This window comes from Thamnophis elegans, chromosome 11 (genome assembly GCF_009769535.1).
Source record: "Thamnophis elegans isolate rThaEle1 chromosome 11, rThaEle1.pri, whole genome shotgun sequence".
Classification (NCBI taxonomy): Eukaryota; Metazoa; Chordata; class Lepidosauria; order Squamata; family Colubridae; genus Thamnophis; species Thamnophis elegans.
The window spans coordinates 70,801,351-70,825,588 of NC_045551.1; the positions used below are offsets into that span (position 1 = coordinate 70,801,351).

General features: G+C 51.7%; 1 protein-coding gene across 2 annotated transcripts; it reads right to left on the reverse strand.

The window, feature by feature from the left end:
- On the reverse strand, positions 1-16,446 carry CHUK (component of inhibitor of nuclear factor kappa B kinase complex). Of its 2 annotated transcripts, none has more exons than XM_032226441.1 (21): positions 16,289-16,446; positions 16,110-16,204; positions 15,553-15,667; positions 14,928-14,997; positions 14,566-14,654; positions 13,687-13,776; positions 13,454-13,578; positions 12,435-12,542; positions 11,422-11,557; positions 10,809-11,003; positions 10,004-10,106; positions 9,495-9,618; positions 8,260-8,411; positions 7,660-7,721; positions 6,654-6,763; positions 4,851-4,900; positions 4,028-4,190; positions 2,436-2,583; positions 1,356-1,489; positions 839-938; positions 1-308 (listed from the first exon to the last, which is right to left on the reverse strand). In XM_032226441.1, the coding sequence occupies exons 1-21, from the start codon at positions 16,421-16,423 to the stop codon at positions 282-284; spliced, it is 2,331 nt and encodes a 776-aa protein (XP_032082332.1). In that variant the 5' UTR covers positions 16,424-16,446; the 3' UTR covers positions 1-281. The 2 variants fall into 2 exon arrangements, with proteins under 2 accessions (XP_032082332.1, XP_032082333.1); XM_032226442.1 differs by having other exon boundaries at positions 4,028-4,124; positions 16,289-16,445.
- Positions 16,447-24,238: the final 7,792 nt, after the last annotated feature.

Here is a 24,238-nt window from a genome sequence, read left to right on the forward strand (position 1 = left end):
AGTATATAACAAGATAATTTATTTTGCACCTTTCACGATTTCTGTCTTAGCCCAACATGATCTTTTGGGGGTTATTTAATTACAGTGCATGACAGATCCTGTGATGGGAGATATTCTATCTGGGATGCTTTAAGAGGGTAAAGCAGGGCCACTTTCCCAAAACCTCCACAACCGGATGAAGATGCAAACTCTGCGATCTGGTCCTTCTTTAATTCAAAGGAAAGATGTATTTTAAGTTAAAAGGCCCATTTTTGCAAATACGGCTGTGCAACATGGACTCTCTAACCCAGCCAACTCCAGTCCAGACTCTGCAAAAGAAAACAAGGGAATAATCTGAAGCACTCTCAGTGTCGTTATGCAGTAATCGATATAAAACGGACGGAAATTCAAACTGGTAAAATTGAGGAACAATCTCTGTGTTTTCCTTACTGTTGTACAGTTCTCTTGCACAGAAGAGGGCATTTAAAATACTTGCAGGCCAAATAAAGAGAATTGTGTTTTCCCCACTGCTGGCCTTATTAAAAGGACTGGATATTGGAAAATTCACTTTTATTAGTCTCTTTCACTCACAGGACTGACCACCCACTGAGCTGCAAAATTCCTTCAGAGTCCCTCAAAATTCCTTTAAGGAAACTCACTCATAAAAGAGGAAGGAAGCCTCAAATATCTTCCTTAACAAAATGCTTATGCAAAGTTGTTGCTTGGATATCTTCATTTTCTTCTAAAGTAGAGGAGTTTCTCTTGCTGAATTAGTGAATGACCCACTTTCCAAGCTGTCTTTTCTTCTTAATAAGTGAATTATTTATTAAACGTATGCCAAAGGGAAGCCTCAACTCACCATCATGCTGCTATTCTGGTCATGTCTCGCTTCGTGTATAACAGCGCTAAAACTGTCAAGATAGCTTAGATTTTCTTCCAACAAATGTGCAAAATTCAACCTGTCAAGAAAAGAACAAAGATGGCTGTTCTCTATTCCAGCTACTCCAGACAAAAAAATAGGAAACTATTTAAATACACGAATCAAAATCCGGAGAGCTTCCTTCTCTTCAGCAATCCTAATGCCAGGCATTTTCTTTTTGGAGGGTGAAATTTTGCGATATGAATTGCAATTAGCCCCTGACTTACAACCACAATTAAGCCCACAATTATGGTCTTAAATGGTGACCTATTTTCAAGCATTCTCTTCTTTCTTCCTTTAAACTTCAATGTCATGTCCTGTACGGCGGATGTCCCTTATTCTACTAATTGAGCCATCTTCGTTAAACGAAGTGCTGCATTTCCTGACAGGAGGGTCGCCTGCCAGCCTTGAGGGGGGTTTCTAGCAGGGAGGAAGAGCCCCCTCCCCCATCTCTTACGCGTTTCTAGAGGCTTCCACGAAAGGCAGCGGCTGCAGCACGTGGGCCGGTGCAGTTTGGCAGAGCCAGGCAGGCACAGAAGATGGGACGGGACCATCCACGGCGGAGCTGCCCGATCGAGCCGAACTCTGGGTCTAGAAGGAAAAGGAAAACTGGGAGGTGTTAGAAGAGACACGCAGGCCTTTGGCGGAGTTCCCCGCCTCCTGCGTTTATTCCCAATGACTCTGACGGGGGGAGGCTGCTGCGAATGGGTCGAGAGGAACATGGTTGGTTGTGCCAGCAGAAAAAACTGGTCCAAGTGACCAAACTCTGGAATTGTTTGGCATATATAAAACCAGTCTGGACAGCAGCACTCAAGAGCGTTAAGTCACTTTCCCCCCATCAGGAGCATTGATGGTGCTCCCCCATTTCCTTCTTCTGGATACCCGCAAATGAGAAAAAACTTAAAAGCTGCACTCAGCTGTTGGACTCCTGGCATTCGAAGGTTGAATGAACTGACTGGCATTAAGAATTGCCGGGTCAGCTCTGTCTTATGAACGCGGCCGAGAGGATGGCCGATACGTTGAGGCTCTCAAGCCTTAAACAGCTGGGGGAAATGAGGGGAGACAGGACAGTGTAACCCACCCACAGTTGATATTTAGCAGATGATGATGATGATGATGTTGAGGTGACCAGTAACAAGGGTGGGGCAGGTTGACATCTGAATATCATCAGAGTCAGGGACACCCACATTTTCAGATGTGTGGTTTTCTGCTCAAACGTTTTTGCCCTGCCTGATCTAGGGGTGTCAAATGCGGCCTTAAGAGCGGGGGCCCCTGCCTTGCCTTCTGTTGTCCAAATCTGTCCTCAGCTTTTCCAGATGGCGTACAATGAACCCCTGAATTCTGGGGAGAAAAATGGCCCAATATTTGTAAGAGAATTTCTCTTTCTCTCTGCTTAGTCCAGGCTGGTATTTGAACCAAAATCTGCTTCTATGTTAGCAACGTCGCCAAACTAACAGACGAACGCAACGCTTATTTATAACGAAAGGATGATGGGTTGGATATTCATCAAGGCGGCCTGGCTGAGCCATATCCTTACACAAGCAATTTTCAGCAAGTGCCAGATTTCTCTCTGCCGTTTGCCCTGCATTTGCATGACTGAATTGTCGGCCTCCTTGATGCTGTTCAGAGCCACGTCGATGCTGGGAAGCAAGTCGATGATCTTCTGTTTGCAGCCCAGCAATTTGCTGTGATTCAAAAAGGAGAAGGATGGTTAGAACAGGGCAGGCAACAATCCTTTCCCTCTGCAGTGGTACTAGGCCAGGGGGGTCAAAATCAAGGCCCTCGGCCTGGATCCAGCCCACGGGGTGCTTAGATCTGCAGGCCCACCCTGGAAACAGCAAAGGACTGGCCCGCGGTGCCTCCGCCAGTGAAAACGGAGCACGAGGAGGCTGGGCGTGGCCTGCCTGGGCTCCACTTTCACTGGCAGAGGGCTGCAGGAGTGGCTGAAAACAGAGCCCCGATGAGTGACGTCAAGCTGGCCATGCCCCCCCCCCCCGACCCCTGCCCCGAAGGGGAAAGGCAACCCTGATGAATGAAATAGAGTTTGACACCCCTGTACTAGGTGATCCAGGGAGAATCGAGGGCAAATTCAGGAATACTTTTAGGGATTCCGTGACCTCATAACAGCCGAGGAGCAGACAGAGTAATTTCTCTAGTGAATCTTCCTTCAATCCCCCTTCTTTTTCCAACATTTTCACGCAAATCCTTTGGGCTCAGTGCTTAGCCATCTTTTCAATAATAAAAGACTCTGTCTCAGACTCCGCTTCCCTCCCAACGACAGTAACAATTATTGCCCCCCTCTTGAAGTCCACCTGTAAAAAAAGGTGTTTTGGGGCTTCGCGACTAGAGTGGCCCCTGCTTCACTGCTTCTTCGCTTTCCCCCCTTTATCGAACATTTTAAAGAAAACGCATGGCGAACCAACACAAGGGAACGCATGAAAAGAAGGATAAAAGACAGATAAATAAGTCAGCTAAGTAAACCAGGAATTTAAATGTCATGCATGCAATCGCTTTCTAAAATATCATTAACTAGTAATAAATAAACAAACCACATTAAGAAACTAAATTCATTATTAAAATTAAGCTAAAAATAGTAACAAAGCGTTAACACACTATAAGTGGAATGAAATTGCACGCCTATATGCAAATTCCGTCTATCATTTCCAGCAATGTTTTTTTTTTAAAAAACGAATTCTCTGTTTTGGCAATCAAATGGAAGATCTGCCAATGATGAAATGTTTTTTAACCAGTTTCTCCGGGAGGACCTGTTGCGGTTGCCTTGCAACCCTGGACGTCCCGTATTCTCCGGAGCCCATTTTGGCCCCCGGGCTGACCCACTGGGGGCTTCAGAGCCAGCCTTTTCCAAAGGGGTTTCTTTCTTTTGCAAGAGGCAGCAGATCAATCTAAGGAAGCCTATTTTGAAACTATGAACAAGCTTTGATCGACCGGAACTACACTGGAAAGGATTAGTTCCACATTTTGGGTATTTTTATAAATGAAGAACAAAGGGATGAAGCCAGCCAAAGTCCAAGCGATGTCCCTTGGGTCCTGGTCATCCCGCTACCTGGGCACTGGGCAGGGCTGGGGAAGGAGAGCAGGGCTGGGTCACAGGTGTGCCTGCCCGATTACCTGAGGTGCCTGAAGAGCTCCTTGAGGACCCAGTCTTGGCTCTGGACCGTCTGGACAATGATCTTGACCATCTCTGTGCTGTCGCTGTAGACGTGGTCTGAAAGACAGATCTCTCCAGAGGGTAAACTTCCTCCACAGACAGAAAGCATTTGGCAACCAGATTCTACCTCAGAAGAAAAGCCGAAGACTTTACACTAGCATTAATCATGAGAATAATATATTTTTAACTGTTTGGATGGATCAGAAATCCTAGTAAACAGGGCTGAAAAATGTTGTCATCCTCGGACAAGACTTCCAGTATTATACCTCTTAATACGTCCTCAACCCAAAGGGCTCCAGAGGCTCCACTTAAGGGGGTAATGGGGGTGTTTGACTAGATAGGAATCAATAACATTCCCGAAGGAACAGCCTGTCTATTCTAAATTTCTACCCTGGAATAGCTAGAAACGACCGTACAAACTTAGGAAACCGTTAAAGCAGTGTTTCTCAACCTTGTCAACTTGAAGATGTCCGGACTTCAACTCCCAGAATTCCCCAGCCAGCATTCGCTGGCTGGGGAATTCTGGGAGTTGAAGTCCAGACATCTTCAAGTTGACAAGGTTGAGAAACACTGCTTTAAAGAAAAACCTGCAACCTGAAAAAGAGGCAGAGGATTCAACTCATGAAAAGAATTGTTTTTATGAGGCAGAGCAAATCTTGTGTGTTCCCAAGCCTCTGAGCCCATCTGTTTAGGCTCCTTTGCAAAGTTTCTGCTTACGGGCCCGTCTCTTTCCCGGGCCTCCTCCTGCCTGTTCCCTGGGAGAAGGACAAGGGACGTACCTACCTGGAGGCCTGGATTTCAGTTGCTTGTAGAGTTCAATGGCTCTCTGCTCCCTGTGGAGAGACGGGGCAACGGTCAACGTGATTCCCTCCCTCCCCGCTTCCCCTCTGGGGCTCAACAAAGGCCGAATGCAGGTGTAACAAATGGCTGCTGGCTTCTGTTAGTAAGAGTGGGGGCTTAAACGTGTTTACCCTCAATAAAACGGTGGAATATTTGATCTGCTAGCTCTCAAAGGGAAGAAATCTTTGTCGTTCCATCCAGGAACAAATGTGAAATTAGGAGAAGCAGCAAAAAAGTGATCCTCTTAAGGCTGGGCAATGTTTGGTTTGTAAATGTTTAGTACGCTCAACTCAGCCAAACTTTCGGCTTTCCCCTCAGGCCAATTTCAATTTCAATTTCAATTTAATAAAATTTGTATGCCGCCCACTCCCTTGGGACTCTGGGCAGCTTACAGGCAAGATAAAAAGCATTTAAAAATGTAAGATAAAAGATACAAATGAGTGGGCCATTTAATAGCACCAATGTGGATTTCAACACCGCAACTCATCAGAAAAGGAATCAGCGGGCAGAGACTTCCCTCTTTAATTCAAGAATTCTGTTAAAACTATAAATACTGGATCCTTTTTTAAACAGAGGTAGTCCTTGAGAGACAACTGTAATGGAATGAGGCCGTTTCGGTCATATCTTGTGACGTTGTAAATTGGATCACCCGTGTGACTGACCTGATTTTATCACCTATTTTGCAGTGGTGGTTAAGTGACGGCTGTGCGGGCCAATTTTGCTGGAAATCAGAAATAAATGCCAGTTTTGGCAAAACTGTTCTAAAAACACGGTCTTAGGAAGTGAAACACTGCAAATGGCAGAGTGGGGGGGGGGGCTGTTGGAACCCAGTCGTGTTTCATTCCCCCCCCCCCTCACCGGAGGCTCTGTGTTACTTCCAACAATCGGAAAGCAACTGGTCCCAAGTTGATTAAGAAGGGAGCTCTTTCTGCCTTTCAGCTTTCCATTTCCTATCCCTCGTGGTCTCTCGGCCGTCCATCAGATAACCTCAGCCTTTCTGCCCCTGGGTCTCGGCCTCTCCCTCCCAAGAGTCAAGCAGAGAAGACTGGCAACATGGAACTACCCCGCATGAGAGGCAGGGGATTATGGGGGCAATGTTTATGGGTGACCATGGTCAGAGGAGATTCCGAGTGGCCAAATCAAGAGATAAACGTCTTCGGTCTCCAGCTGCCTGTTGGTCGGTACATTTACTTGTAGCATGAGCCGAGGTGGCGCAGTGGTTGGGGTGCAGTACTGCAGGCCACTTCAGCTGACTGTTATCTGCAGTTCGGCTGTTCAAATCTCACCGGCTCAAGGTTGACTCAGCCTTCCATCCTTCCGAGGTGGGTAAAATGAGGACCCGGATTGTTGTTGGGGGCGATATGCTGACTCTGTAAACCGCTTAGAGAGGGCTGAAAGCCCTATGAAGCGGTATATAAGTCTAACTGCTGTTGCTATTGTTATCTGCAGTTCAGCTGTTCAAATCTCACCGGCTCAAGGTTGACTCAGCCTTCCATCCTTCCGAGGTGGGTAAAATGAGGACCCGGATTGTTGTTGGGGGCGATATGCTGACTCTGTATAAACCGCTTAGAGAGGGCTGAAAGCCCTATGAAGCGGTATATAAGTCTAACTGCTATTGCTATTTTGGGGCACATTCAAGATTTATTAGCTAGGTGCTATGAACGGTGCTGAGCAGAGCTTAATTAACAATGATAAGGCCTCCTCCTGCTAAGCCAGTGGCGTAATGAGAAAAGTTTGTTTTCTTACAGATTTTCCATTACATCGTTTTGACGTCGCACGTGGAGGCTTCTCTGCAGCTCCACAATTTCGGTATGCAGCGCCATGATCTGCTCATCCAGGGAGCCGATATCCGCCACCTGCAAAGGAGAAATGAAATCCCCTCTCTGACAGGCTGAAGGTCTGATTATTTATTTTGCATTGAATAGTCACCTAGCTGGATGCCTCTTCCCATCGGACAGAATGAAAGGATTTGCCGCATGGGCTCTCCTTCACTCGGGAGTTTCTAATTGGAGCTGGATGATGCCTTTCTCAGCCTTGGCAACTTCAAGAGGTATGAACTTCAACTCCCAGAATTCCTTCTTGGGGAATTCCTGCCTGGGAAACTCTGGGAGTCGAAGTCCACAGGTTTTAATTATTGCTAAGGTAGAGAAACATCCACGCCAAGTGGCAGGTAGGGCTAAATGGCCTGTATTCTGAACAATAAACAGTAAACATGGAAAAGATCTGAATGTTCTCAATTTAAGAGGCCTTGGAGAAACCGAACGTCTTCCTCACGGACTCAGTTACAGACAGAGCGCTCCTCCTACACATCATTTTGACCAGGGAGGGGATGGTGGTGGGGTTTTCCTCCCCATCCGGGGTGGCAATGGCTGAGCACACTCTAAATTAGACGACTTTATTTGAGGATCGTCTCAATATTAGTGGTAATGAAACGCAGAAGAAGAAAGGGGAGCTTAGTTGTTATTAGCTCCTGATTCTTTCCCTGTATGTGAGGTGCTGTCTCAGAATTAAAAATATACATTTGGCGACAGTAACAATAAATGTGGCTTAGAAGCATTGCTCTTTGGATAATGGAAAGTTTTTCATCACTTTCCTGCCTTTATTTTTTTATTACTTTTGATTGATTTCCTATTTTTTCTGTACCCAGATAAGATGCTATCTCAGAATTAAAAGCTCTTAATAAGGATGACGGGGACAAGAGGAGTAAAAAAGCCCGAGGCCTGGAACAATACACTCTGGTTTCGAGCCGTACCTTTTCGCACAGTGAAGCTTTTTCTTCCATATCTTTCCAAGCTTTTAACATTTTCTCTGAGGCTTAAAGAAAGAGACTGGGGTTAACTCACCATATTCTCTGAAAATAAGCAACGCTTGGTTTGAAACAAACAAGGCTCCAAAACAGAAGTAGTTATACTGATGAATTTTGGAAACTTAACATATTTTATACATTTCAGAGAAGAAAGAGGTAGGAAAGAAGAATTTGGGGTTCTGTATTGAGGAAACCTAAAGGATGCAGATGTTAAGGCAGTGTTTCTCAACCTTGGCAACTTGAAGATGTCTGGACTTCAACTCCCAGAATTCCCCAGCCAGCATTTGCTGGCTGGGGGATTCTGGGAGTTGAAGTTCGGACATCTTCAAGTTGCTAAGGTTGAGAAACACTGTGTTAAGGAGATGAACTGGCTGATAAACAGTTTCAGTTATACGTTTTGATTGGATCCCGATAACATGCATGCCAGGCCTCCAGAGAAGTTGGGGGTGGGGGGGGGTGGGACAGGAATGACCTTCAGTGGATCCCCCCCCCCACCAATAAAAGGTTAATCAACATGTTGGGGCCGTCCCTGGCCCAAAGGCTTACAGATTCCATAGGTCATTTGGTCGCTGTATCGTTCCAAGTCCAGGCGGATACTTTGCTGGAAGAAATTCAGCTTGGCCTTCAGCTGCTGTGATGTGGAGATCATGTTGTTTTTCCTGCTGGTTAAATTGTGGTTGTACCTCAGAAGGCTCAGCCTAGAGATTGGGACAAGGAGAAGTTTGCATTAATCTCCCCTCATAACTACACATAAACGTCCATGGATAGATAGCTCTGGTGGCGCATGGTTAGGATGCAGCATTAGCAATAGCAGTTAAACTTATATACCGCTTCATAGGGCTTTCAGCCCTCTCTAAGCGGTTTACAGAGTCAGCATATCACCCCCAACAATACGATAGATAGATAGATAGATAGATAGATAGATAGATAGATAGATAGATAGATAGATAGATAGCAATAGCAATAGCAGTTAGACTTATATACCGCTTCATAGGGCTTTCAGCCCTCTCTAAGCGGTTTACAGAGTCAGCACATCGCCCCCAACAACAATCTGGGTCCTCATTTCACCCACCTCGGAAGGATGGGAGGCTGAGTCAACCTTGAGCCGGTGAGATTTGAACAGCTGAACTGCAGAACTGCAGTCAGCTGAAGTAGCCTGCAGTGCTGCATTTAACCACTGCGCCACCTCGGCTCTTAGGGTTAACCCTCAGCATTGAGGGTTAAACTCTGCCCACAGCCAGGAAGTTCGATCCTGACCCGTCAAGTTGGACTCCGTCCTTCCAAGTTGGGTCAAATAAGGACCCAGATTGTTGGGGGTGAGAGGCCGACTCTGTAAACCGCTTAGAGAGGGCTGTAAAACACTGTGAAGCGGTATATAAGTCTAAGGGCTACTGCTAATGCTGGGAGCCCTGGGGGTGCAGTGATCAGAAGGCAGTATTGTAGGCTAACTTTGCCCATAGCTTGGAGTTCGATCCTGATGGGGCTCAAGGTGGACACAGCCTTCCATCCTTCCGAGGTTGGTAAAATGAGGACCCAGATTGTCGGGGGCAATATGATGACTTTGTAAATCTCTTAGAGGGGGCAGTAAAGCGCTGTGAAGCGGTATACGTCTAAGTGCTATTGCTACAATGCTATTTGGGACTCCCAAATGGACACCCCTACCTACCACTGGGGGCCACAGGAAGGTGTGGAAGGGCTGCTAATCGGGCCCCGCAGCCCTGCTTCGTCCGAGCCCATCGCACCTTCGCTGCGCTTCTTCCTCAGGGGCCCCTGGGACTTACATGGCGGCTCTCTGGCCCTGGAAGAGGCGGCTGTAGTCTTCCTTCAGGCCGATGACGTAGTGCACGGCTTCAGCCCAGATCTTCCGAAGCTGGAAAACGGGCAGCTGGATTTTGCTGTCCTTCACTGAGAGAGGGAAAAACGGCCATCCTCATTAGTATATTAAAAACTGCAAGTTATAAAAAGGGAACGAAAGGAGGGAGGGAGGCACTGAATTTAAGAATATTCGTGATGGAACCAAAGCTGACACAATCCCTGCTTATCACCGAGTTGAACATGACATTTGAATTCAATATTTACAATTTGCACATAATTATTTACAAATTCAAAGAAAATGAGGAATGGGGCAGGAGGAAGCTTGTACCTTCTTCTGACTGATTTAGTGCTAGTATTTTTTATACTTTGATATTTTGATAAGGACTCAAAGGTGATTGCAGAATGTTTTTCCTAAATACGCTGTAGCCAAATCTTAGAATAACTAATAATTATTACTAAACTGAGACAAACTTACCAATATAATTTACGCAGTCAGAAAGCGTCCTAGAAGCAAAAGGGCCTTCATAGGTAGTTTTGCTCTTATCAAATAAATATACCATGTAGCTATCCCAGCCTTTCTGGTAAAGAAGAGAAATTACGAAATCAAAACATTTCCTTGCAAACCTTCAGAAGGTACCAATAATTCAATAATATGCAAGAAGAAATGAATAAATTCATACATACACATATACATTTTATATATATGTATGTATGTATGTATGTATGTATGTATGTATGTATGTATGTTGTATTTGTTACAACATACACACACACACACACACACACACAATATTTTCGGCTTAAAAGTGTGGTCGGAGCTGCCGTCTTTCTATAAATCTTGGTGTGTGTGTGTGTGTGTGTGTGTGTGTGTGTGTGTAGTGCTGGCTTTGTTTTAGTAAGTGGATTGATTGGTTGTGTGGTTGTATCATGATTGGTAGATTGGTGCTGATTGGTGCTGGCTGTGTGTCCGTTGTTGTTTTGTGTCGTAACAGCCTGGGTGGTGGGTGGGGTTCGTTTGTTGACTAGATGTCAACTTCTAAAGTGTTGCCATGACTATTATCAGGCTGGCATGGAAGGGGAAATTCCATGCATGCCTTCGTCCGTCTCATGTCTACAGCCTAGTTGGAGAATATGAATTATGATGCAGGACAGAAGGGAGGGGATACAGGGGCAAAGTTCAAACGCAATTAAGCGAAAGCTTAAGTAAATTCTTATGTTCTGGAACGATCATTATCAAAGATGTGCAAATAAAGAGGTCAGAATTTGAGAAGGAATCTTACTACGCCATCAATGACACACTGGGAGGCTGGTTTCCGGGGGTCTAAACAGCTCCCCATCTCCAGGAGCAGCTCCTGGTTTCCCGAGCTGATTCCGGTGTCGGATTCAATCCGAACTTGCAGGGAATGAAGACTTTCTTCTGGGTGCAGAGAATACGACAGGATTTTGGCGGACGTCATATTTAAGATGTGGACAATCTGAAAAGAAAATGCCGTAAAGAAACAGCGAAGAACTCAATACTTTGAAAAAGTTTATTTTTGAAGCTTTTTTCACCAGCAACACACACACCCCTCCAAAAAAAAAAAACCCTGGTGCATTTAGGAGAGACAGGCTTAAGATGCTCAAAATAAAATTGGGAGGGGGGAAAAAACCTACAATCAAAGTTCTTTTTTTTGGGGGGGGGGATAACAACTAGAGTTTGCTGTCCCAGTTTCCAATCATCTTACTGTAATTCAAAAAATGAAAATGGTTCTAATTTATTCCCTATGAGCAAGGGTGAATATTTTGTCTTGATGTTACAAAGTTTGAGCATTTTAAGACTCAAAGTAAATGAAAGCTTATTTATTGCAATTGTAATCAATCTTCTTAATCGAAATGTATAATCTGCCCACTTACCTTCAGGCTCAACAACTGTTCCATCACTTGAAAGCACCTGTAGCCGTTGGTGTTTGGGTCTATTCCGCCTCCCCTCTGCTGGGGGTCCCAGGCCAGCATCATCTGAAGCCAGTGCTCCATCCTGTCTACAATCGTACTAAGCCACAAAACAAAAGGAGAAGGTAAGCCCACCAGACCGGCTGCCACCCTCCGGCCCCACTCTGTGGCCTGGTTGCTTGAAGGACCCCCAGTCTCTCGTATCCTCTGCCTTCTGAACTTGATCCAGCAGGACCAGTGTGTGCCCCGGGATGTTGTAATATAGTTCCTTGTGTAGGTGTGTGTCCCCCGTGGCCCAGTTCATACCAGGGCATGCAGAGCCACGCTGAACCACACAGGAGAAAACAAACTCCTAACACCCCATAACATCCTGATAGTGCATAACATAACATCCTGAGATGTGCCCTACCAATGACGCCCAGGATTTTACCATATATAGACAGAACTCCCCTGAGCAGTAGATTAGAAATTGTACTTTTACAGGCTGTTTTTAACCACATGCTATTGCTCCTCCTGCCTTTGTCCTATCTCAATAAAAGGGGCTCTCAGACCCCCAATCTGCGTCGCTCCATCCCGAGAAAGGTTGTGTCCTGTCTTTTCTCAACATTGGCCTCATGGACGAACCACGGGAACGTTACACCGGGATGCTTTGATTAAACAACGTCATCTGCTGGGAGCCCCAAAGTCATTTCCTCTGCTGCTCAAACCTCTGGAATGAGGCTCCCCCTTTGAAATCAGAACAGCCCCCCCCCCCACCTGTTGCAAGATGCAAAGGAGACGAGGACTTGGTTCTTCCCCCAGGCGAGGGAGGTGCTTCCCTTGGGTCACATAAGGAAGGAAGGAAGGAAGGAAGGAAGGAAGGAAGGAAGGAAGGAAGGAATGGAGGGAGGGAGGGAGGGAGGGAGGGAGGGAGGGAGGTTGGTTTAGTGCAGGAAGGAATTCTACCAATTAAGGAGAAACGATAGAATGAATCTTACCTGCACAAGCTGTTTGGAGTTGGCAAATAAGCACTAAATCTAACTTCCCCCGTCATCTCTTCCCAGGCAAAAATGCACTTGGGGTCTTTCTTCTTGATCTTCTCATGCCTGCGGGAAAAGAGAACACAAAAGAAACAACCCAGTTGGTCTCTTGGAATCCATGACGCCCATAGCAGGATGGGTGACCTTCAGGAGACCCTTTGGGACCTATCAAAATGCTTGTGACTCCTTCCCCCTCCCCAAAAGAGGGATGCTCGGCCTCCCCCTGCGGCCAACCGCATTAAAATGGGTGTGTCTACAAAGGCTCTTCAGAACAAGCGTGCATTTAAATGTGGGCTAGAAGATTCGTCCATCTAGCAGGTAGTTCCCAAGGGGAAAAAAGCTCATGGAAGCTTCTGGAAGAGTGGACAGAGACGACCAGTGTTATTTTTAACGTCATTCGTGGCATGGGTGAGGAACAATATATCAGGTTGGCAAATGACACACAATTGAACAGGGTAGGGAATATTCCAGAAGCCAGAAATAAAATTCAGAATCATCTTGGGTCCAACTCCCTAATGCCAAATTGCAGGGACTGGTCAACGCGGTCACCAGCAGCCAAGATGGACTTGAAGGCATCACCATCACCAACAAAAAAACAGAGATGATGGACCTAAACAAGGCCGGGGAATCCGTTGGGCAATTGTGGCCGTCTTATTGGTATTTTCCCATGTGCCTCTCCCAGTGGCCCAATTGGGACTGGAGCTCCATGGTGAACTCAGAGGAATTCCTCCCCAGTGAGCAGAGCTCACCGTGTGCCACGTATCTTGGCACGAGATTCCCCTAAAACGGCTCTTCCTGGAGCTCCAGCTGATGGGGAAAGAACATTTTGTGAGGGAAGGGAGTCTCCTTCCCAGCTGGGCCTTGAGAGAGAGAGAGAGCGGGGCTGCCTTGGTGTCCCTCTGTACGCAGAGACACACAACCGGCTCTTTGGCGAAGGTGAGGCGCACCCCGTTGCCCCCCGAGCCAGAGGGGCCTACCAGCTGAAGGGCTGCTGGTTGTGCAGGAAGGGCCTGAACCCCGTGATGCATTCAAAGACGACCGTCCCGAGGCTCCAGAAGTCCACCGTCATGGTGTAAGAGTTGTTATCAAAGAGTTCAGGGGCCTTAAACAAAAGAGCAGAAATCGGGGTAAAAATCCACCTTCAGGGCCCCCCCCTCCCTCCCTCCAGAGTTAGGACCAGGGCCCACCGCCATGGGGGTTCAGACCTTACCAGGTACTGCAGGGTCCCCACGAAAGAGGTGCATAAGCTCCCTTGATCCAGATCCTTGGCGTATCCCAGGTCTATGATCTTGTAGATTATCTGGCAATGAAATCCCATCCCAAGTCATGTTTTCCCTCTTTCACTCTTTTTGGAACTGACAGGGGGGGGGGGGTGTTCCCTCCATTTCCTCCTAGCCTCTGAAATGGATGAGAGGGGCAGGGAAATGGCGTGGGAAGGAAGGAAGGAAGGAAGGAAGGAAGGAAGGAAGGAAGGAAGGAAGGAAGGAAGGAAGGAAGGAAGGAAGGACATCCGAACTCTCTTTTCAGATGCTGGAGAACCAAGCTCTATAGACCAGTGTTTCTCAACCTTAGCAACTTGAAGATGTCCGGACTTCAACTCCCAGAATTCCCCAGCCAGCGAATGCTGGCTGGGGAATTCTGGGAGTTGAAGTCCGGACATCTTCAAGTTGCCAAGGTTGAGAAACACTGCTATAGACCACCACCTGGGGATGCTTCTTTATATCCCACCTTTATTGACTGTATAATTAAAGGCCGTGAAGGTACCTAATATTTCTTCCTCCACCTGTTTCCCCCACAACGACCCCCTTGTGAGGTGGGCTGAGAGAGAGGGAGGGGCTGCCCAAAGTCACCCTTCCCCCCTTTGCGCCTAAGGTGGGACTAGAACTCTCGGCCTCCTGGCGATTGGCCCAAAGTCCAGGGCACCCTGTGCTTCAAAAGAGCAGGTGGGGAAGATCAGGGGCCTCTCCTCCTGGCAAAGCCCGCCCATCCGATGTGGGGAGTGGGCAGGGAGCCCCCTTTCCGTGGCACATTTCTTGGAACAATGGATGGGAAACCGAGCGCAGCCTTCTAAACGCGGAGTTTCACTGACCTTCCCGGCTTCATCCTGGAGGACAATATTTTCTGGCTTAAGATCTCTATGAATGATTCTGTTTTCGTGCAAATACTGGATGCCAGACCCTGGAAATTATGGGGGGGAAAATGCACACATTTAGAAAAAAAAATTAAGAGGCACTTTCTGATTCGGCCTTCGTCATTTTGACAAGAGTGGTAAATCCAGAAGATGCCTCTGTCCCAAGATGCCCCTTCCGCGGTCCGAATCCATGCAATTAATCATCCATACGCATTCAGAGCCTGAATTGGCTGTTTGAATGAACTTCGAGGCACAATAAGAAGGCAGGGGAAGAAAACACTTTTAAATCTCTTTATCAAGGAAAAGAACAGCTGGCGTACCGATGTCACTCAGCACCGAAAGGATTTGGCTTTCCTTAAGACCACAGCAGTTCTCGGGGGCATTCAGCAGCTGGAAGAGTAACGGTAGCAATAACACACGGAGGTTAATACAGCACGTAGATATGTATCTCCAAGGGCAAAACATCTGACTACAGCAAGCACTGTGTCGGAGAAGATATTTGGGCCAACAAAATAAGTGTCGGCTTCCAAATAATGAACCACAACTACAGGCTGAAGCATTGAAGAGCGGGAGACTCCCGGAGCCATCGGAGTTTCGCTCTGTGGCTCAACTTCTGGGTCCCAAAGTGGCATGAAAGGAGCGATGGGCTTAAGCCCCAGAAGACCCCAGAAGGGTAGCAGCACAGCAGTCTCTCTCTCTGCTTCTGGCTTAGAGACCCCCGAGAGAATTGGGGAAGAGTTGGAGCTCCCTTCCCCAGGGACCAATTGCTGGGGATTTCACCTCAAGGTCCTCGGGTGGAAACGGGGCTCCGGCTGCCTCTGGGACAGGACCAGGCGTCCGGCAGGGGCTCCTCCAGGCAGCCACAGAGCGGGAGGGAGGGAGGGAAGGACCCCCGGGGGCTCCAGCAGCCCAGCCCCACCTCCGGGCCCTCCGAGCGGCCCCTACCTTCCTGAGGTCCCCCCTGGAGCAATACTCCATGGCCAGAAGGGGCACGTCGTTCACGGGGAAATCCAGCTCCTCCGGCAGCTCCAGGGCCTTCACCACGTTCGGATGGTCCAAGCTGAGGGGCAGAGAGGAAGGAGAGGGGCTGCAGTGTGGGGGAAGCAGGGAGCCGCCCAGAGGACTGGCTGAGAAGGGCCGCAGGGAGGGCAGCCTGGGCCAGTGGGCAAAGCGGGAGGTGGAGAGTTCTAGTCCTGCCTTAGTCACAGGGCCTGCTGGGGGGGGGTGCTTGGCCACTTGCCCCCCCCTCTCTCAGCCCCCCCCCTCGGGGTGTTTGCTGGGGGGGAGGAGGAGGGAGGTGCGCTGGGTGCCTCCCCCCTTGACCGAAGTGGGACCCCTAGAGGCCATGCAGACCAACATCCGGATCAGCCCCCCCTGCCCCCAGGGGGGAAACAGGGCCCCTCCCTCCCCCTCCCCCCGGAGGATCCCCGTCCAGATCCCGGGGAGCCACCGGGGCCCCCGAGGGACCCCCAGGCGAGGGGAGCCCCGGGGCCGCCGCCCACCTGCGCAGGATCTGCAGCTCGTGGCGCCAGCGCTCCTGGTGTCGGGCGCTCAGCTCCAGCCGGCAGGCCTTCACCGCCAGGCGGGCGCCGGACTCCTGCGGAGGGGAAGCGGGGAGGGGGCGTTAGGGCGGCCCCGGGACCCCCCCCAGCCGCCCCCCCTCCCCGCGGCCCCCACCCACCCGGTGCTGGTAGAGGGAGACGTTGCCGAAGCCCCCGGCGCCCAGCCGCCCTTGCATCTCCCAGGGGCCGCAGCTGGGGTCCCCCGGGCAGCCGCCCCGCAGCGCCACCGCCGCGCCCGCCGGCAGCCGCTCCATGCCCGCCGCTGCCCCCGCCGCTCCTCCTCTTCCGGGGACGGCGCTCGCCCGCAGAGCAGGAAGGAAGAGGCGGCGGCGGCGGAGGAGGAGGAGACGGGGCCCCTGGAGAGACGCCCCCGCCGCCCTCCCCTGCGCGCAGCTCCCGGGCCCGTCCAGATGGCCTCTGGGGGCCCCGGCCGCTCTTCCCCCCTCCCCCCGGGGAGCCTGCAGCGCCCCGCAAAGAAGCGGGGAAGAGCGGAGCCCTTGGGGGACCCTTCTCCCTCCTCCGTCCCTCCCGCCTGTCTGGGCGGCCGCAGATGCTGGAGGCGCCGCTCCGAGACCGACGGGAAGCCTCTCCTCTCCGGCGGGGGCTTCAGCACTTAAGGCCGGGCGAGTTTCCTGGCTGGCCGACCCCGCAGAGCAGCCTCTGCCCGCCCGGAGGGCCCGGGACGCGGCCAGAGGCCCCTGTGGGTCCCCCGCCTTTTGCCCCCCCAGGAGCCGCTCTCCAGCCGGAATGAATCCAACCGAATTCGGCCCCTGAATCCCCCCGGCCGCCCTCGGGAAGAGCCTCGGCGGATGAATGGCGGTGGAAGAGCGCCACCTGGCGGCCTCTGGCATCCGCCACTCGAGTCGCTTCGCTTTCCCCCTTTTGGGCTGTGGCCAAGTTGCTCCCCCGCCAGTGGGGCAGCTCCGGGTCCCCCCCCCGCCCGCTTTCCTTTCAGGGGGGCCCGCTTGCATGTGGAAGGCTCAAAGCCCAAAAGGGACCCTCGCACTTCATTGCTACTTGGGGGAAGGCCAGGGAGTGCATTGTTTTTGTGTGCCGCCTTAAGTCCTTCAACTTGAGTGGGCAGCCATATAAATTCTCTAATAACTTTTACACACACACACACCTCTCCCTCCCTCCCTGTTTTTATTTTGTCAGAAGGGAGGGACGGAAGCCCTCCCTGCCTCTTCCCCAAAGGAGGATTAGAGGCCAAATGGTGGCCAGAGGATCAACCCACCACTGGACAGGAGGCTAAGACCCCTTTCGGTCTCTGTCCAGACCTGGCCCTGCCCCCAGGCCAAGCCGCGGCTGCTAGAGCTGCCTTTCACTGCTTGCCTGGTAACTCTTGAAAAGCCAGCTGTCAATCAAAGCAGAGTTGAGGCTGAAACAACCTCCATGTCCCTCCTCTGCATGTTCTACCCACCACTTATACAGAATAGAGTTGGAAGGGATCTTGGAGGTCTTCTAGTCCAACCCCAATGCTCAAGCAGGAGACTCTATATCAGTGGTTCCCAAACTTGGCAACTTTAAGACTTGTGGACTTCATCTCACAGAATTCTCCAGCCAATTCTGGGAGTTGAAGTCCACAAGTCTTAAAGTTGCCAAGTTTGGGAACCACTGATCTATATCATTTCAGATAAGTGACTGTCAGGTCTCTTCTTGAAAACCTCCATTCACAACTTCTGGAGGCAACTTCTGTTCCACTGATTAATTCTTCTCACTGTCAGGAAATTTCTCCTCAGTTCTAAGTTGCTTCTCTCCTTGATTAGTTTCCACCCATTGCTTCCTGTCCTGCCGCCTTCTGGTGCTTTGGAGAATAGCTTGACTCCCTCCTCTCTGTGGCAGCCCCTCAAATATTGGAAGAGAGGAAGGGGAAGTAGAGAAGAATGGCAGAGGGCAGAAAGGAGGTAGGGAGGAAGAGGAGAAGAAAGTGATGGACAGGGTAATGTGGTGTATGGAGAGCGGAGGAGCCAATAATTGTTTTTTGGGAGTTGATGGTAAGACGAATTGATGTTAATAAATAATAATATGAAATTATGTTGATGCAACAGTATACATGTGGTTATGCGTTATGAAAATGAAAAAAAAAATTGGAAGACTGCTATCCTGCTTGTCCTTGTCCTTCTTTTCACTAGACATCCCCAATTCCTACAATATGTTTTAGCCTCCAGTCCCCTCATCATCCTGGTTGCTCTTCTCTGCTCTCTTTCCAGAGTCTCCACATCTTTTCTACATCGTGGCGACCAAAACTGGGTGCAGTTTTCCAAGTGTGGCCTTATTACCAAGGCCTTAGAAAGTGGCATCAACCCTTCACCTGTTTATGCAACCAAGGATTGGCTGCTGCCACCCACTGCCGGCTGATCTTTAAGTGGCCGCTCTGGGAGACCGTCTTGTTGCCGAATAGACCTGGTGCTGTCCTTAAGTGCAGCCATTTGTTTTGATTGACTTCCTGCATAAGGTGTGGCTCATAAAGGAATTGGGACAGAGGTGAGCAGGTCTGGGGCGAGGTGGTGGGAGGACCAAAGGGGGGAAGGACATGTGGCTCTTTTCCTTCCAGCTGTGCTTCTTGTGGGGCTGCAGCTGATCCAAGCCCAGATGTGTTGCCTGCCTGCCTCCTTCCCAGGAGGGCTCCCACCATTGCACTGGCTGCCTCTGAATGTCTTCCAGGTGCTGAGAGGATCCCCTTTGAAAGGCCCCGCAGGGCTCCCTTTGGGGGACCACCCACTCCCACCTTCGGTCCGCTCAGGATGGTGGCCGCAATGATACCGAGATCTGCCTTCGGTTGCTCAACCGTAGCCTCCATTAGCCTCCTCCGTTGCAACCTTGTTTTTCTATCCTCTGCAGGGCCCCCTCAACTGCATGGGGCCGATTCCCTCCGGGTGCCCTCCACCTGAGAATGCCGTGGGGGGGGGGGAGGACGGACTCTGGAACAGGGCAGTCACTGCTCCCCCCTTTGCAGCCCCCTCCCCCTGGAGAGCCACTGCGCCTCCCCCCCTCCAGCCCAGGATGGAGGTTTGCTGGGAATGTTGGGGTGCCGACAAAAGGGGCTGCGTTCCTTTGGCCCTTCGGGGTGGGCTTTTCATGCATTTGTTTTGGGGGGGCTTTTTTCCCATGCTGGGCTCCTTCAAGGCTTCCGAGATTCCCAACACACAAACACACGAAGTGAAGACACATTTCACAATGCTGACAAATGACTTGCCGTGGAAAGAACGTCCCCGCTTTCCCCTAAGCCGCCCCACGGGGAGAAGGATCTTCCTGGCCCCAGAGTTTTTGAGACCTGCCCCGATTCCCTCCCCTCCCGGCAGCCTTTCCAAGGATGAAGTGGGGGGGGGGTGTCTTCATTTCCCAGGGTTTCCTGGTCTCCCCCCCAACAAAGCTTCCGATGTGCCCCCCTCAAACCAAAGAGGGTGGCGGCCAAGACCCGCCTCCACCTCCCGGGAGACCCGCATCCTTGGCGCTGCCAGCCGGGGCTCCGTCCTTGCCCCCTCACCCACCGGGCGGGCGCAGGAGGGGCTGCGGGCGAGGGGCGCGCAGGGGCGGGGGCTGCATCTGGGCGCGAGGGGCGGGGGCTTCGGCACGGGGGAGGCGCGCAGTGACGAAGAGCCGGAGCCGCGCAGGAGGGCTGCGCGGCTGTCGGAGCCCCGGGCGAGCGAGCGAGGAGCAGCGGCAGGCAAAGCCCGGAGCGACCGAGAGCGAGCGCCGGAGCCGTCGGGTAGACATCCTCGCCCCCCCCCCAACAGCGCGGCTCAGGGAGGGGGGAGCCTTCGCTAAGGAGGGAGGGAGGGAGGGAGGGAGGAGGGGGGTCGTCTGTCCCCCCCTGCGGGCGATGGAAGGAAATGCCGGTTCCGGGCGCGGGGCGGGGGCTCCCTCTCCGCAGCCGCCCTCCGGGTAGCAGAGCCCGGGGGGGGGAAGGGAGGGGGCAACCAGTGGGGGCTGATTTGGGAGCCGCAGCTGCTTCAGGGAAAGCGAAGGGGGAGACTCTCCCGAAGACCCCCCCCCCAGCCCTGGTTCTCGGGGGTGGGGGGGGGGCATCCCTAGGATCAATCGGCACCTGGGGCGAAATGGGCGCTGGGGGCGGAGCCTTGTAAAAGGAGTCGGGGGTCTCTGCCTGCTGCCTCCATTCTTTGCAATCGGCTGCCCGGAGATGGGCTCCCCCTTCACGGCAAGCCCTACACGAGGAAGCCTCCATGTTTAGGTTGCATAGAAACCCCCCCATCCCGTGTTGGAGCTCAGCTGGCAGGCAAAGCGCCCTGCAGTCCGAGGGCAGCCAGGTAGGTTGGCAGGCCCTGGGCAGGGCTGGTGGGAAGAGATTCTGCCTCCACTTCTGCTCCCCAGGAGAGGGGAGGAAGAGAGGCGGGAATCCCGGAAGGGGAAGAGCAGCAGCAGAGAGGATTTGGGGGGCTAAAACACCCCCCAGCCCAGGACGGTGGTTGGAGTTGGGTCAGGCCAATCTTGAATGGAGAGGAGGAGAGGATGGCAGCCTCCCAGTATCTGAGGGGCTGCTCAAAGGAGAGGAGGGGTCCACTTATTCTACAAAGCCCCCCCCCCAAGGCAGGACAAGAAGCAACGGGGGGGGGGGTGAAACTCCCCAAGGAGAGAAGCCGCTTAGGGGGAAGGAATGTCCTGGCAGTGGGAAGAAGGAACCAGGGGAAGAGGTTGCCTGGAGAAGATATGGCTGTTCCTGGAGCCTTGGAAGAAGCTTTTGGGTGACCATTGGTCTGGGATGGACCCAGGACCGCTGCTTGAGCAGGGGGGGGCTGGGCTAGAAGGCCTCAAGGGCCCCTTCCCAGTCCGATTCCGTCCATCCTTGGCTGATGGGAAACTGCATAGCTGTAGCCTACATGGTTTCTGGAGGCAGAGCAGGAGAGGCCAGTCTCCAAGCAACCACAATCCCCAGGCTTCATGCCAGGTCTACCCAGAGGAACGCTGGGCTTCCTAGGGTTAACTCTACCAGCGGAGGAATCCGGGCAACGGGGGCTGACCCCTCTTTCCTCTTCATTTTGCAGATCGGGGCCCCTCCCTGGAGACCATGAGGGTCAAGTGCAGCCCCGCCCTCTGTTGGACGCTCCTCTTCCTGCTGGCCATTTTCATGGAGGCCGTGGTCTGCAAAGGGGGCCGGGGTGGAGCGCGTGGGTCAGCCCGGGGCAGCGCTCGGGGCACCTCCCGCAGGTCCAAGTCTGCCCCCCGTTACCGCTCCTCCGGGACAGCCCTGCGTGTGGCGGCGGCTGCTGCTGCAGGAGGAGCCGCGGCGGCAGCTGCGGCGGCTGGGATGAGAATGGGGGGCCCCGACGGCCCCCAGTACGGAGAGATGCAGCTGAGCAACAACACTGCAGGAAGCCCCGCCCACCCCGGTCCCTGGCCCCTCCTGTACGCCTCCGCCTCCCTCTGGTGGGCGGCCCTGGTGCCTTGGGCCCTCTGACCCTCAGCCCCCCCACGAGGGATTGGGGGGGACGGGGACCGTCCCTGCCACGAGTTACTCAATGGTGCCAAAATCCATGACAAGCCACTCCTACCCCCCCCCCCCGCCTGGTTCCCCTGGTTTTTAGTTGTTTCTCGAGACTGCCATCCTAAGGCCAATCCAGAGGGGGGGGGGAGGGTTGATGAAGGAAGTGTGTCTGCTGGTGGACATCCTGAGATGGGCTGCAGCTGCCGCCTCCACCTGGGCCCTCATCCGTCTGCCAAATCCTTTCTCCAGCTCTTTTGTGACGATGGAGACGTAAAGACCTCCTGCCAACAATTTACTGCTACTTTTGTACAGAGGGAAGGATTCCTCCCTCCGGTGCCTTGTCCAGCAAAGGAGCTTTTAACTTTGGAGTCATTCCGCACGAGATCCACCCAGGCGGGAGCTCGGAGGTCAGCGTGGAGAAGGTGCTGGACATGGAAGAGCCCGACGCTAGTCAGGCCCTGCCATGGACAATGTTTGGCTCCTCATTTCTCTTGAGGCCGAGTTATAGGCCAGGCGGTGGCTGTGAGGCTCAAGTGAGGGGACAATAGCTGCCTTGAGCCACTAAGAAAAGCCCAACATTATCAGCTCTGCCATGTTCAAGGCTGCTATGGGAAGGAAATCCCTTTATCATTCAATCCCGTTGACCTGGGAGAGTTTGGCCGGTGGCCAGTGGCTCTTCTCTTGGCCCAAAGGGAGGGGAACCCAGCCTGCCGCACACAAGCAGCCTTCTTGCTTTGGGTCCTGAACTGGCTCAAGGGGGCAGCTGCCACACTGGTGCAAAGAGCTGGATCCCTCAGAGGCAGCCGGGTTCTCCAAGTAGGCAGGAGGTGGCCAGGGTCCAGGGCAGGCTGGGCGCGGAGCTGCACAGGCCGCCATTGTTGTTGTTGTTGTTCTGAATGTGATTTTATTTCCTGGGGAAAATCTTCTCAAAGGCCCTTGCAACAGCTGCGGGGGGGGGGGATACAGAAAATGTCTTTTTCGCCTTTTGGCTGGGAGATTTCTGCCCTCAAAGGCCACTAAAAATTCATTCTGGGGAAACAGCTAATTGGGTCAGCCGTTTCCGTTCAACCTGACCACCAGGGTTTTGAAATCTTGCCAGTTTTCCCCCAGAAATTCTCTCGGGAGATACAGGCCCAATAAACAGCTTTGTGTGGTTAATACGACATTTGCTGCCCTCAGATATTATGACGGCTCTTGAGAAGATTATAAAATGGATTAGACAAATTTGTGGAGCTATTAGACCTGATGGCCATGAATTTGCATTACGTACAAGAGACGCATCTCTTCAGGGCCAGCGGAGAGAGAGAGAAGACACGGCGGCTCCCCCTGGCTATGAACTTTCCCCGACGCAGCCGAACGGATCCCGTGTTACACGCAATGCTGCTCCAAATGGACCTTTGCCCTCGTTTATCTGATTAATTTATCACCTCCAACATGTTTTAAGAAAAAAACGTTTTCATCCGTTTCATGCCCATGATGTCTGGGTGCAAAGAGAACTGGGAAGGGTCCCTGATAACCCCTTTACCTGCTGGTGATCAGCTCCTTTAATAAAAGCCCTTACAATCTCGCCTGGTGGACGTGTGGTATTTGGGACTGTGAGGCTCTGGGGGAAAACAAGGCACAGGTTTTGCTTCCAAGGATGGAGGGAGGACATGAGGGCAGGTGCCCTAGTGGGAACTCTGGGCTACTGGCGGCTGCCTGGACGCATCCCTGCAGTTACAGAAGGGGCTTGGCACTGGGATGGGGGGGGGGGGCAGCCCTTCTGCCCTGTGGACTTGTATTCCGCTTCTGATCAGGGAGGAAGCCCAAATTCTCTTCACGATCCGCATCCTCAGCCAGGGACCCTCCTTCCACCACGGCCCTTGGATGCCTGTGGAGATTCTCAGGCACGTCACGGGGGTCCCAAAGGGGCTTTTTCCCCAAAAGGCAACGGGATTTTTTCTTTTCTTGGAGGAGTTTCGCTTCTCATCCAAGGAGCTTCTTGGGTTCAGAACTGAAGAAGCTTCTTGGATGAGAAGCGAAACACCCTCAAAGAAAAAATACCAAGGAAGGCCTGTTGCCTTTTTGGGGGGGGGGGGGGGAAACCCTTTGATCTTTAGAGCTGCAGTGGAGGGAGCCCGGAGGCCTTGCTTTTTGGGGGCTCCCCCACGTTCCTTGGAAGAGGCCTGCCTTCTGCAGCCGAGAGGAGCCAGGACAGGAGAGCATCCGGAACAATCTGCGATGTTCTTGGCAGAGAAAAATCAGCCTGTCCGAATTGGGACTCCATCTCTTGAGGGGGGACCTTGGGATGGGACCTCAGGAACCGCTTTTCTTTTATTTGTACACTTTGAAGAGTGGACAGGAAAGTCACCATCTGTTTCATGCAACTTTTACAATATTTCACTGTTGATTACAAGGCAATCAAAAAGCTGGCTTGAAACAAATGAGACTTTATCAGAGATAAAAATGGCTGAAATTTGGAAAACAGGATAGAATAACAGAGTTGGAAGGGACTTCGGAGGTCCTCTAGTCCAGCCCCCTGCTCAAGCAGGAGACCCTAGACCATTTCAGACCTGTCCATTCTCTTCTTAGAAACCTCCAGTGTTGGAGCCTCTACAACTTCTCTTCCACTGATTGATTGTTCTCA